Genomic DNA, 13,719 nt, shown 5'->3' on the forward strand with positions numbered 1-13,719 from the left:
TGTTGTCCATCTCATGACCATCTGTCTGCTGCTTGCCAACAACCAGATGGTAACAGTTGTGAGTGCCTATGCCCCTACTTAAGTCTCTGAAGAGGAAGTAAAAGAGACCTTCTATGTCTGTTAAAGGTTTTTTTTTTTTAGGGAGTTGTTCCTTATGTGACGCGAGGGTCTAAGGACAGAATGTTGTGTTGCTGTAAAGCCCCTTGAGGCAAATTTGTAATTTGTGATATTGGGCTATACAAATAAAATTGACTTGACCATTTTTAGGGCAACGTAGAAGTGGTGGATATAAAATTGAAGTGGAGTTGTTTTTCTTCTGTCCAGCAGGGGGCAGGGTCTCATCTGCTTACAGGCTAGGAGAAATGAAGATGAGCCCCAGTAATGGACATTACAGTATGTGATGAAAGAGAATTTAGGGGAGTGCGACTAATTTGGTAGGAGTGAGTGTGCCAACTAACCTTAGATTAATAAAAGCCATTTAGTCCGGTGGATGTGGTAACGGTCTGGCAAGGAGCGTTTAGTGCAAAGCGTTTCCCCCCCACCCGCATGATTAGACCGACGAGGGAGTAAAATACACTGCCCAAAATCGATTTCTTCCTTGTGGAAAACAGTAAGATGTTAGCCGTAACATCTGCATTCTTTATGCACGAGCTAATGAGGTTACCGAATCAGCAAACGTCTGTCTGCTGGGCGTACTGACAAGACCATTCATTCTCATTCTGCTCTCCATTCTAGATCCTTCTTCTGTGTGTGTGTAAATACCACATCTCCTGTTATTTACACTTGAGAAATACTGACTTTAAAAATATCTTCTCTTTATTGTGAAGAATTTCTTTGCTGAAGCTTGCCCTTGACAGATAATCTTGATATGATGCCAGCTCTGTTTATTTCTGCCAGTGTGTGTGTGTGTGTGTGTGTGTGTGTGTGTGTGTGTGTGTGTGTGTGATTTGAGCATCTGAGTCTGATCCCGAGTTCCAATCCACAGTGAAAGTGGATAATGGGATTAGGAGCTTGTAGGGCAGGAACTGGGCCGGCCCAGTATAGTCTCTCACGCCAGAGATCAGACACACAATAAAGTCCAGATAGGAAGTCAAGTCACTGAGCACTTAAGAGCGGCCGCAGTAGGAAGGAAAAGCGCCATGTACTTCAAAGCCAAAGGTAAGACACAAGTCAGGGGTGCCGAGTCCTCTCAGGGGAGGAACGTCTCTGCTGGCACCGCAGGGACCAGTCTCGGGACATGTAGGATATGGCTTTACCTCCTCTGACAATTCCACCATATTCAGAATAGGAAATGAATAACAACGGGGTTGGGGGTCGGGGATAACTTAACCTGAAGCCTGAATATTATCTTATTCTCTCTGTATGACTAATTATTTATTGTCGTGGAATGTGGATACCGTTTGTGAATGGGAAATAGACAGGTTGTTCCCAGAAGGCTGAACGATGCGCAGCGACTTGCGTTCTGAGAAGGTGTTTTGAAATTCTGTTTTAAATTTGACAGCAGAGGTGGTTATTCCATACCCCACTGCAGTCTGTTCTACACAAGGCCCGTTGTCCAAATGTAGTAAAAGCTCTTGTGCACACACACACATATAGACATGCACAGTGGCGGCTGGTGCTAAAAAAATTTGGGGGGGGGGGCAATTTACCTTGGCATAGCACACCTGACAGCTGCTTTAATGTCCACACAGTCACGGTTATGAAGAAGGACAATGTAGCCTATAGATGTTATCAGGGTTGGTAGACGGTGGATGATTGACAGTCGAGACGAGGCGTGTTGGTGGGTGTGAACATGATTGACAGCCAGGAGAATTGTCAAATCACATTTAATCAAAACACATTAAAACAATACCAATTCACTGCCAATAACAGTGGGAGTGTCTGGGGTGCACAGAACTGCGCCCCCTGGAAAATATGAAGAAACCAATCAGACAGCAGCATCGGGTCACCTGCTCACCACAATTTTGAGGGCTTACATAAGGTATGGTTTGGCCGGCGCCCCTCACCCAGGAAGTATATGTATTCAGAAAGAAATCAACCAAACACCATTTAAACCAATATTTAATGGCTGCTGACAGGCGCTCACAGACTGAAAACACTTTTGTTTCATAATTATGTGCATTATACAACTAAATTATATTTAACATGTTTAAGCAGATTTTCATCTCCTGATATTTGAAGGGGGCAGCGTTCCAGCACCCTGTACTGGCCAGCCGCCACTGAATATTAGTGGTAAGACATTAACATTTAGGACATTTAGCACATGAACCAGCAGATGCAGACAAGCCTCTCTCTCTCTCTGGTGATGTCCAGCACAGCCTGAGTCTCAGCTGTTACTTTATTCTCTCTCTCTCTCCCTGTCTCTGTCTGTCTGTCTGTCTGTCTGTCTGTCTGTCTGTCTGTCTGTCTGTCTGTCTGTCTGTCTGTCTCTCTGTGTGTGTCTCTCTGTGTCTCTCTCTCTCTCTGTGTGTCTCTCTCTCTCTCTCTCTCTCTCTCTCTCTCTCTCTCTCTCTCTCTGTGTATCTCTCCCTGTTTCTCTTTCTCTCTCTCCCTCTCTCTCTCTCTGTCTGTCTGTCTATCTGTCTCTCTCTCTCTCTCTCTCTCTCTCTCTCTCTCTCTCTCTCTCTCTCTCTCTCTGTCTCTCTGTCCTTCACACACCCTCACACACTCTTTGAAGTCCCTCCTCCACAGAGTGGAGAGTGGTTTGCAGGGTCCCATTGAGCCAGCTGGCTCTTTGTTGACCTCTACCCACCGGGTCTCATTTTAGAGCAAAAGGTCAAAACAGGGATGAAGTGCACCCACAGCCTATAATAATGGGAGAGGCCCCTCCAGGGAGGGGACTGAATGGCCATAAACAAGCCACAGATGTGAATGGGTCTCAGATCCAGGCGGTCAGATTATTGTTCCTCATTTGTCTGCGTCGGTCTGTCCCTTTAAAGCTTTCTCAGGTGTCATCATATGCTTTGCTTTATATAGGCACGAGCGGATCAATACTCGTAAAACTCTCATAGTAGAGAGCTGTCCTGATGATGATCTGGTGAACCTGGAGTTCTTGGATGAGGTAGGATTTAATTTGTTTACCTCACCGTCGAACGACCAGGTTCCGGGTTGAACACAATTGATGGCCCATTAGCTCTGCCAGTGAGTTTTGAACATGTTTCTCCTTCCCTGTAGGAGACAATAATTGGCCATCTCCAGAGGAGGTATGATGAGCTCCAGATATACACTTACGTCGGCGACATCCTCATCGCTGTCAATCCCTTCCAGAGTCTCAGCATCTACTCTCCTCAGGTTGGTGAATCAGAATCCGAAACACTTTGTCATTTCATTTCATGCACTTGCGCACATGAAATGAAAGGAAACATCGCTTCCCCCAGCCCACAGCAGTGCAACACAAAGACAAAAACACATCCGAAAACTACAAGGACTACAAGAACACATATATCCAAACTAACACATATAGCTAAACTAAACAAACAAAAAAATCACTGTCCAGGAGAACGAACGCCAGCCAGGATGGCTGTCAGTCTGTCGACAGAAACGAAGACAAACTTAGATGCAGATGTGGACAAAGACACTGCATGGATGGTAACGGGTGAGACTGCTGCAAACGTGAATTCGCACCGCAGTCGTCCCACACCGGTACTGGGTGACCCACTGCAAACGTGAATTTGCGCCACCGTCTTCCCACTTTTCTTCTTTTTTTAAGACCACTGATGTGCCTTTACTGAGAGGTTTCATACACAGTAATGTAATGTACTTATCGATGCTGCTAACATTGCCGCCTCAGTGAATGCGTGCGCCTCTGTCTGTCCTCAGTTCTCAAAGTTGTACCATGGGGCGAAGCGAGCCGACAACCCTCCGCACATCTTTGCTGCCGCGGATGCGGCCTACCAAAGCATGGTGACTTTCTGCAAAGATCAGGTACCATAAATATCACTGGACAAGCGGAAATGTCCTACAGTGATCACTTGATGATGAAAGGAAAGATTTTTATGGTATTTTGTGAAATGTGCTACTTTTGGCCGTTTGAACTAAAGCTGTTCTGTAATAAAAGAATATCAACCTGTCTCCTTTTAATCCAGTGCATCATCATCAGCGGGGAGAGCGGTGCGGGGAAAACAGAAAGCGCCCATTTGATTGTTCAACATCTGACCTTCTTGGGAAAGGTATGGTACCTGTGCAGCCAGTCTCTGGAATGTTCCATAGTCTATAACGAAGGCTCAGCGTTTTCGGTTTTTATTTTTCAAAGCCATCCAGCGTGATGCATTTCGCCACAAGTGGACACTGTCACATAACCTCACATGAACAGGAACAACCTTTGGATTCGTGGAAACATAAAATCCGGGGTGAAAATCCGTTTAAAAATCTGGGTATTTTTCGGGGAAAATCGGTAAAAACTGAAAATGCTGAGCCTTGTCTATAACATGCACAAATTTCACTGTGCACAACTGTATAACTGTAGAATTAGCATGTAGGTGTTGCAGGTATGGTTATTTAGTGTGTACAGCCATCTCAAAGCCGCATATCAGTGCAGAGTTAATGTCGTTCTCAGGCAAATAACCGGACGCTGCGAGAGAAGATTTTGCAGGTGAACTCGCTCGTGGAGGCCTTCGGGAACGCGGGCACGGCCATCAATGACAACTCCAGTCGCTTCGGGAAGTACCTAGAAATGAAGTTCACGCCCACTGGGGCCGTCATGGGGGCCAGGATGTCGGAGTACCTACTGGAAAAGTCGAGAGTCATCAAACAGGCCCCGTATGTGCTGCTCAGACTTGCCTCTAGGCCTTTAGCCCTTGTCTCAGTGAAGTCTGGATTGTGGTGACGCTTCTCTTTTTGATTTCCTTCAGGGGGGAAAAAAACTTCCACATATTTTATTACATATATGCCGGGCTTTATCACCAGGAAAAACTGAAGAATTACAGGCTACCAGACAAGACACCTCCCAGGTTAGCGCTGCAGGTTAGGTTGTTGATCTAATTCCTATGCACTCACTTGCCATTTGAGGAGTCACTGACCACGATGACTACAATGGTGACACTTCCCACTGACCATTTTCGATCTCTAGGTACATGGACAGTCAGCATTCTAAAGTGATGCAAGACATCGTCTCCAGTAAACTGTATAAGGATCAGTTCGATGCAATTCAGCACTGCTTCCGAATCATTGGCTTTACCGAGGAGGTATGCCGATAGAAAGAGCAGAGAATTTAAAAATGTCACCGACTGTGTCCTGTACTAAATACGCTAACCTTTACTGTGTGATAAACACGAAACGTGTTTCAGTATGAATCACTGTAATATTTTTGTTCAGCTGTATGGTAATTTCTTTTCTTCTTTTCATTGGTCGTAGGAGGTCAACTCTGTATGCAGAATCCTATCGGCCATTTTGAATACTGGAAATATTGAATTCACTTCCATCACATCCCAGCACCAAACCGATAAGAGTGAAGTGCCTAACTCCGAGGCCTTAGAGAATGGTGAGATACTTGTGTGGGACACTGTGTGTTTTGTGATATTTTGCTAATATCTTGTATTGTGTTGTGTTACCAAGAAAACAAGGGAGGTCAGTTAAAATGACAATAAACAAATTCAAACATCCTACTCATAGAAACACACTCAAAACCCCACGAATTTATGTCCGGGTAGCGTAGCGGTCTGTTCCGTTGCCTACCAACACGGGGGTCACCGGTTCGAATCCCCGTGTTACCTCTTGGTCGGGCGTCCCCGCAGACACAATTGGCCGTGTCTGCGGGTGGGAAGCCGGATGTGGGTATGTGTCCTGGTCGTTGTACTAGCGCCTCCTCTGGTCAGTTGGGGCACCTGTTCGGGGGGGGGGGGGGATAGCGTGATCCTCCCACGCGCTACGTCCCCCCGGTGAAACTCCTCACTGTCAGGTGAAAAGAAGCGGCTGGCGACTCCACATGTATGGGAGGAGGCATGTGGTAGTCTGCAGCCGTCCCCGGGTCAGCAGAGAGGGCGGAGCAGCGACCCGGACAGCTCGGAAGAGTGAGGTAATTGGACGGATACAATTGGGGAGAAAAGGGGGGGGGGGCGATCCACAAAAAAAAAAAAAAAACACGAATTCTTACCAACCCTGTAAAACCCATACAGAAGCAAGACAATTTATAATAATCTACAGGTAGCGGTTTTTCATCAGAACGGTAGTCGCAATTTTACAGCTGGGCAAGTGTGCTTTTCTCATCATCAAATTGAATTGATGGACTCTACCACTCCACCTCCCAGCGGCGTCTCTCCTCAGCATCGGACCCGAGGAGCTCCAGGAGGCCTTAACCTCCCACTGCGTGGTCACCAGAGGTGAAACCATCATTCGTACTAATACGGTGGATAAAGCGACCGACGTCCGAGACGCTATGTCCAAGGCCTTGTACGGACGCCTCTTCAGCTGGATAGTAAACCGTATCAATGCCCTGCTGCAGCCGGACACGAATATGTGGTGAGTGTAGGCCATGGCTGAGTGTCTGTGAGTGTTGCTTTATTGCCATTCCTCTCTGGTCTCTTCATCTTAAGTCATCTCAGACGATCACGTGCCGTCTCTCCAAAGCTTCATTGACCTTTACGGAAGTTTGCGGAGGCAGACAGACACAAGTCGGCAGAGGCAAACACACAGAGGGGAATATCAATGGGCAAGCACAAGACCGGCAAAAGGAGAGTAGAAGAAGTTTAATAAATTTTTGATACAGAGATGCGTGCAGAGAAAATAATATTCAGATGATTAAAGACTTCACAGAGACTGTAAGTGGGTTGTTCATTGATCCACAAGAACTCCCTCATAAATGTGAGCGTGGACTGTCAAAGAATCATCTCTCGGAGACATACAAAAGCCTGAGTTCCTGTCTCCACTCCAATCATTTGTACGGTTTTTCTTATTGCCGTTAATAACCCCTTAGCACAAGCTAAAGGTGACCTCTGCACGCAGCGGATAATGACTGGTCATGGAGGGTGGCTGGCTCCGAGCCATGCATATGAAACACAAAACTGGAGCGAGATGTTTTGTTCTGCCGCTGTGCACCAGAATCTTCCTTACGTTTGTTTGTTGCACTTGAAGTGACCGTGTAGGTAAAGTCCGCAAAGACAGATGAAATCGGCGTGTGTGCTGCGTGTGTTTGAAAGCTGTTATTTGTGATTTTTCCTCCGACTAGCCCGTTCAGACCAGATATTCTGTATTTGGGTTGAACTTGGATTGTCATTAAAGTTTTATCAATTAATGTGGTTGCTGGGGATTTGCTCGCTCAGCTACATAGAAGAATAAGTTTGTTTGTCCCCCTTTTCTCCTTTGAAGTGCCGCGGAGAGCGGCATGAATGTTGGAATCCTGGACATCTTTGGATTCGAAAACTTCAAGAAGAACTCCTTTGAGCAACTGTGCATCAACATCGCAAATGAGCAGATCCAGTTTTACTTCAACCAGCACATATTTGCCCTTGAACTGGTGAGTGTTCGGTAAAGACGCCTCGAAATGCACCTTGTTTGACATCCAGGCGAAGACTTTGAAGCGATGCGGTGCAGCATTAAATGCCGAGGCTAATAATGCACCTTGCTCTGAGAGAAAAGAAAGGAAAGAGGAATGCACTCACTGCACCGCAGTGCACGGGATAAAAGCTCCAACCGAATGTTCAATATGCCCTCCTCCGAAACAACACATAGCGCACAAAACAGATTTTATTTTTAGCGTCATTATGGAAAAACATCTTGATATTAACTGTGTACTTACACATCCATTAGAGCAGGGGTAATATTAACGTCAATTATTTTGTTCATAGCCAAATATGTAAGGGACTGATTATTCTCTTTGTGCACTACAAAAATTACTCTCTTAATAGATTCAGCAAAGTTGTTTACCCAGGACTGCAAAACGTCTTTCTTCGCCTTGATTGTATTGAACAGACATTAATCAAGAGCTGTTTTTTTTTTTTTATAATAATGTCCTTTTAGTTTAGTGGTGACTTTCCAGCAGTCTCTCTGAAAGGAATTCCAAGAAACGCGTTCATAAAGGAAGAGCGCTTTCCATTCAGCAGCGCAACGGAAAATAATTCTAGTTTTTTTTTTTTTAAAGCGTCTTTTTATTGAGTTTTTTTCCCCCAAATATTCTGAAATATATAATACAGTATTATATAACATGTAAAATATTAAAGCGAGCCTCCCCTTTTCCAACCCTCTGTCATGTCCAACGCATCCTCCCAATCCATCCCCCCACCCAGTCCCACCCCAGCAGGCTACAACTGCCCACAACTAATTCAAATGATAATAACAACGGCAATAGTAAAATAAATTACTTAAAGGTGTAAATTTCACAAAGGAGCGAGAGAAAAAAAAGCAAAAACGTAAGAGAACGGAATCGTTTATACAGCTACACATATGAATCCACACATTCTTACATTCCTCCATACAGTAATTAGAGCGTTCCAGTTCGTTATCCCAGGAACAGTAGTGAAATAAGATATAAATGGGGTCCACGTTTTACTGAACTCAGCCTTGTCCCCCTTAAAGTAAATTTCATCTTTTCTGGTTTTAGATGGAACATGACATCCCTTAGCCATCTGGCGTGGGAAGGCGGTTTTGGGGTTTTTCTAGTTGAGCAAAACAAGACCTCGTTTACACTTGGTTTTAAAATGCTTTTCTTTTTTGTGATCGGGTCACAAGTGGACAGCGCTAAATACACCTGTAAACGACCACCGAAACGTTTTGCGAGCCGGTTACTCAAACCACTTGCCGAGGTGGTGTGGGACGCATTTGACCACATCTCTTTTGTAGTGTAAACGGTAATGCGTCCTGATGCGTCCCTGACAAGGACCTAACAGGGCATCTTCTTCTTCGGAGTAACGAAATCCGATCGCAAGTGGTCAGCGGGATGCATTTGGAGGCGCATGAGAGACACAGGTGTGGACGGCGACGTGTCTCGCTGTCCATTTGTGATCCGATCTCCCAATACACATTTTAAAACCAAGTGTAACAGGGTCTAAAACGACGCACTAGCATGCAAGTAAAAGCAACTGTATTAGAGATATTTCTTGACCAGATAGCATTCTGTGGTTTTACACTAAAGATGGCGGTCAGTGGATCTACGCTAAAGATGGGGGTCAGTGGATCTGTGGTTTTACACTAAAGATGGCAATCAGTGGATCTGGTTCAGCTAATATGTTGTAGGCTTCACTCAGACATGTGAGAATTGAACCCCAGAATGTATGCAGATAAGGGCATGAGCAAAACATGTGAATTAAAGTGGCCGGTGCTGATTTACATTTATCACAGGTAGGGTCAAAATAATTCTAGTTTGTGCTCATTTACTTTTATTTTGAGGGTCCTGCTAGTCTCGGTGTCTGTGCTTGGCTTCTAATCGTTGTTCAAGGAAAGGAGAGAGGGAGTTCTTCGCGGTTAGGATGCGTTCAATCCAGCTGTACACAGACGCCGATTATTCAAAGTTAATGACTTAAACATGAGGGCGGTTTAGATCCATTGGTTCTCCTTTATTAGTAAAATATATATTTAAAAGAACTTTTTGATCTGAATTAAACAGATGCAACGATATGATATGACTCTGGGTTATTTGCAAATTGAAATAAATTATGAATAAGTTAGTGGCTCTATTTGTTACTTCAGAGCTGTTCTGTATTATGCATTCAGTAAAGGACTCTTAACAGTGAACTTCAGCTATAGACACAGAACTGAGGACGACTGCATCTGTTTGGTCTTGTTAATTAGACATTCCGCTTTTTTTTTTTTCGCCGTCCAAACATACAGAAATCATATTCATCCCAGATTGGTTTAATTGGGTCATTTAGTGAAATCATTAACTGTTAAGATTGTTGTGCATTGGATGGTTCTTATTAGATGGAGTACCAAAGTGAAGGAGTGGATGCCAGCCTGGTGGAGTATGAGGACAACAGGCCCATCCTCGACATGTTCCTGCAGAAGCCCATGGGTCTGCTCTCCCTGCTGGACGAGGAGAGCCGCTTCCCCCAGGCCACGGAGCAGACCTTAGTGGGTAAGACCCAGCTTTCCACCGGGCGTGGAGCAGTGCTCAGTGACTTGAAAATGCACTAGTGCGAGCACACCAGTTAACGTTTTTGGCTCATACAGTATAGATCAGTGGCGGCTGGTGCTAAAAATTTGGGGGGGGGGGCGCAGTTTACCTTGGTGCAGCACACCTGACAGCTGCTTTAATGTCCACACAGTCACAGAGTTATTAAGAAGGACAATGTAGCCTATAGATTTTATCAGTGTTCGTAGACGGTGGATGATTGACAGTCGAGACGAGGCGTGGTGGTGGGTGTGAACATGATTGACAGCCGTGAGAATTGTCCCATCACATTAGATCAATAAACATTAAAACAATACCAACTCGCTGCCAATAAAAGAGGGAGTGTCTGGGGCGCACAGAACTGCGCCCCCTGGAAAATCTGAAGAAACCAATCAGACAGCAGCCTCAGGTCACCTGCTCATCACAAGTTTGAGGGCTTACATAAGGTATGGTTTAGCCGGCGCCCCTCACCCAGGAAGTATATGTATTCGGACAGGAAGTATATGTATTCAAACAGGAAGTATATGTATTCAGACAGAAATCAACCAAATACCATTTAAACCAATATTTAAAGCTGCTGGCAGGCGCCCACAGACTGAAAAACACGTTTGTTTCATAATTATTTACATTATACAACTAAATTATATTTAATATGTTTAAGTAGATTTTGCAATCTTGATATTTGAAGGGGGCGGCGCCCCAGCGCCCTGTACTGGCCAGCCGCCACTGGTATAGATGCTTTCCGAAATGGATCGCAGAAGGGGTGATGACACATTAACTCCATTTTGTCTTTTTGTTGAATGCTGCAGAAATCCTTGGCCATGTCGCCATCTGCAATATTGTTCGCGCATCGTATGTTATTTTCATCCTGCTTGTTTTTCCGTTCTCCTGTGCCAGATAAATTCGAGGACAATTTGCGCTACAAGTACTTCTGGAGACCGAAACGCGTGGAGCTTTGCTTTGGAATTCAGCATTATGCAGGAAAGGTATCAAATATCTCACCTACGTCGATATCTCTGCTGTCATCCACACTGACCCGGCCACTGGTTGTGTAGTATAGCAAGTGCTGATTTTGTGGGTTGAAGTACAAGGTCAGTTTTTCTGACGAAATCTCAACCTCTTTATCACAAAAACGCCTGGAAGATGAAGTAAAAAGTTATGATTCCAAAATAAACAAATGAATAAATAGATGTCTTTTCACATGGTTCATGGTACTATACAACACTGAGGAAGCTGTTTTAATAACATTTTTCAGGGGCAGGGTTTTAACCTCAGTTGTCTTCAAAAACACCAGGAACAAAGGCAGAATCATCTCCCTCTCTCTTATTTATCTTGAAAGCCAAAACACCTTTTGCAGGGGTTTTTTTTGTGCGGTGTGAGATAACCCGGAGTTGATTGTAAATCAGATCAGCTTTTCGTCAATGCCAACGCCTCCTTTCAAGCTTTCGGGTAGATCGTTCGAGTGTGTTGGCTAAAAACCCGCGTCGTGCTTGTCCTCCACAGGTGTTGTACGACGTGAATGGGTTTTTGGAGAAGAACCGGGACACCCTTCCCGCAGACATCGTCGTGGTGCTGAGGACATCAGAGAACAAACTTCTGCAGCAACTGTTCTCCAGCCCGTTAACAAAAACAGGTAGGCCACCCCAACAGGCCTCTCGGTAAGAAGTGGGGCGACTCTGAAATAGTTGTCCGCTCATCCCCACCGTCGGGAGCATTACTCTTACCGCCAACCCATATCTCGCACACTTTATAGAAACTTTTGTGGGAAATTAATGCCGACAATACAGGGTTCTGGTTGTGTTATTGTTTGGATTTGTGTGCTGGTTTCTGGTGCGGGCCCTCCAGAAACGTTCAGGTAAGTGGGTTTCTCAGAGACGTGGCTCCTAAGGCGCCTTCCTGGTCGCCGCTCATTCCAAGCCTCTGTGCGGCGCATGTGGATAAATCTGCAGTCTCCATTATCTCCTGAGAGGCTCAGCTCTCCGCACGGGGCTCTGTTTTCGTTCTCGCTAAGCTGTCCCTCTTGGTTTCCCGCTGCTCGGCGCTATCTACAGATTGTGGGTGCAGCGGGATATTTTTGTGATAAGGTTTCTAAATACCCGGGGGATGAAGAAAAAGTATTTAGAGAACACAAAAGCAACTCTTCCTGCCTCTTTTCTGTCGGGTGAATGAAGGTGGTAATATGCCCGTCATTAGCCACGGCCGGGGGCCTCCTGGTCACTTGACTTAGCGGGAAATGCTAATGGATGTGCTAAATTACCAAATTTCCCACTCCCTCCTTTATTTCAGCTAAGCCACATTATGTGATTCACTTCCTTTTCAGGGACCTGTAAATGCCCGTTGTGGTTATGGCGGAATTATGAGGAGCTTCAATTTACAAAAGAGGCCTCTATCAGAAATCCCCGTGCTGTATCTGTAAACTTAAATTGGAAGTTGTGCATGGGGGGGGAGGGGCACTCCCTTTTGCAATTAATGACCACAGAGGAATAGAGTCCATAAAACCACAAAACCAGATTTAATAAAACTGCACTTAAGTACTCAAAAAGCACCGAACACCAACAAAGATGTGCCGTGTTGTTCACTGACGCTGACACGGCGTCGATTAGAGAAGCTTTTCAGTTTGTTTGCTCTAATGTAGTTTTTTGGGTTTTTTTTTCCCGTCCCCACTGTTTGGTCTGTTTTTTCAAATAAAGACACCGTTGTAGAAATTAAGAATCACGTTAATTAGTCTGAATTTTTTCATTTTGAAAAACTGTAGAAAACCATGGTAGTTCACATACAAATCAAATTACCTTCTTCTTCCGGCACAGTATGTCCTCAGCGAGCTTTAAGTCGAGTCTCTTTGTCATTTTCTTCTTTTCATTGGAGTCGGAGGTCCAATGCGGTGATTACAGTTCATGAAGCTGTAGATCATCTCATTAGATAAAAGCTATGAGACGCTCAGCTTCTGCTTATCAATTTGGAAAAGCTGGAGCTCCCTTTTAAGCGAGATATAGCATGTGAGAAAATTATAAATCCATTCTTCAGGGGAAAATGCAGGGGGGGGGGGGGATTTAATTTGCATTTTGCTTCACATTATAGATTCACTGTTATCTGTGAAATTACCATTATCTTGGCGATCTGATTGAAATCTGTTTTACCAGGGTGGCTTTACACTTTGAGCTGCCTGCTTACTGAATGGCACAGAATGTCACCACTAGGGGTCGCCCTTGGAGACGCCTAGCTTGACATTGTCAAGTCAAGTCAGTTTTATTTGTGTAGCCCAATATCACAAATTAAACATTTATCTCAGGGGGCTTCGCAGCAACACAACATCCTGTCCCTACACCCTCGCACCGGATAAGGAGCAACTCCTTAAAAACCCTTGAAGAGGGAGGAAAATCAGGAGGAACGCCCAGGGAGAGCAACAGAGGAGGATCTCGTGCAATGGATGTTGTGTTTACACAATACAACATTAAAAGAGGATAACAGAATTATAATGGAATTAGGAAATTCATGAAGAATATGGTGCGCAGGATGCCAAGCAGTGTCCAGACGCCACCGGAACAGGCCAGGACCCAAACCACGCGACCGCCACCACCATGTAAAAAAATAAATAAAATAAAAAACAGGATAACAAAAATTATATGGCTTTATAAGATATATGAGAAGAATATTTGATGAGGGGAATGCCACGCAGCATC

General features: G+C 44.8%; 1 protein-coding gene across 1 annotated transcript in view; it reads left to right on the top strand.

Moving 5' to 3' along the window:
• The window catches only part of myo3b (myosin IIIB), an 87,861-nt gene that overhangs the window by 36,038 nt on the left and 38,104 nt on the right, over positions 1–13,719 (top strand). Inside the window, exons 10-22 of the mRNA XM_056289562.1 lie at positions 2,977–3,061; positions 3,175–3,291; positions 3,820–3,924; positions 4,086–4,169; positions 4,556–4,758; positions 4,851–4,949; positions 5,069–5,183; positions 5,353–5,479; positions 6,246–6,456; positions 7,303–7,450; positions 9,850–10,003; positions 10,937–11,025; positions 11,543–11,672. Of these exons, the coding sequence (XP_056145537.1) occupies positions 2,977–3,061; positions 3,175–3,291; positions 3,820–3,924; positions 4,086–4,169; positions 4,556–4,758; positions 4,851–4,949; positions 5,069–5,183; positions 5,353–5,479; positions 6,246–6,456; positions 7,303–7,450; positions 9,850–10,003; positions 10,937–11,025; positions 11,543–11,672 (1,667 nt within the window). The remainder of the gene's footprint in view (positions 1–2,976; positions 3,062–3,174; positions 3,292–3,819; positions 3,925–4,085; positions 4,170–4,555; positions 4,759–4,850; positions 4,950–5,068; positions 5,184–5,352; positions 5,480–6,245; positions 6,457–7,302; positions 7,451–9,849; positions 10,004–10,936; positions 11,026–11,542; positions 11,673–13,719) is intronic.

Source organism: Lampris incognitus, chromosome 11 (genome assembly GCF_029633865.1).
Source record: "Lampris incognitus isolate fLamInc1 chromosome 11, fLamInc1.hap2, whole genome shotgun sequence".
Classification (NCBI taxonomy): Eukaryota; Metazoa; Chordata; class Actinopteri; order Lampriformes; family Lampridae; genus Lampris; species Lampris incognitus.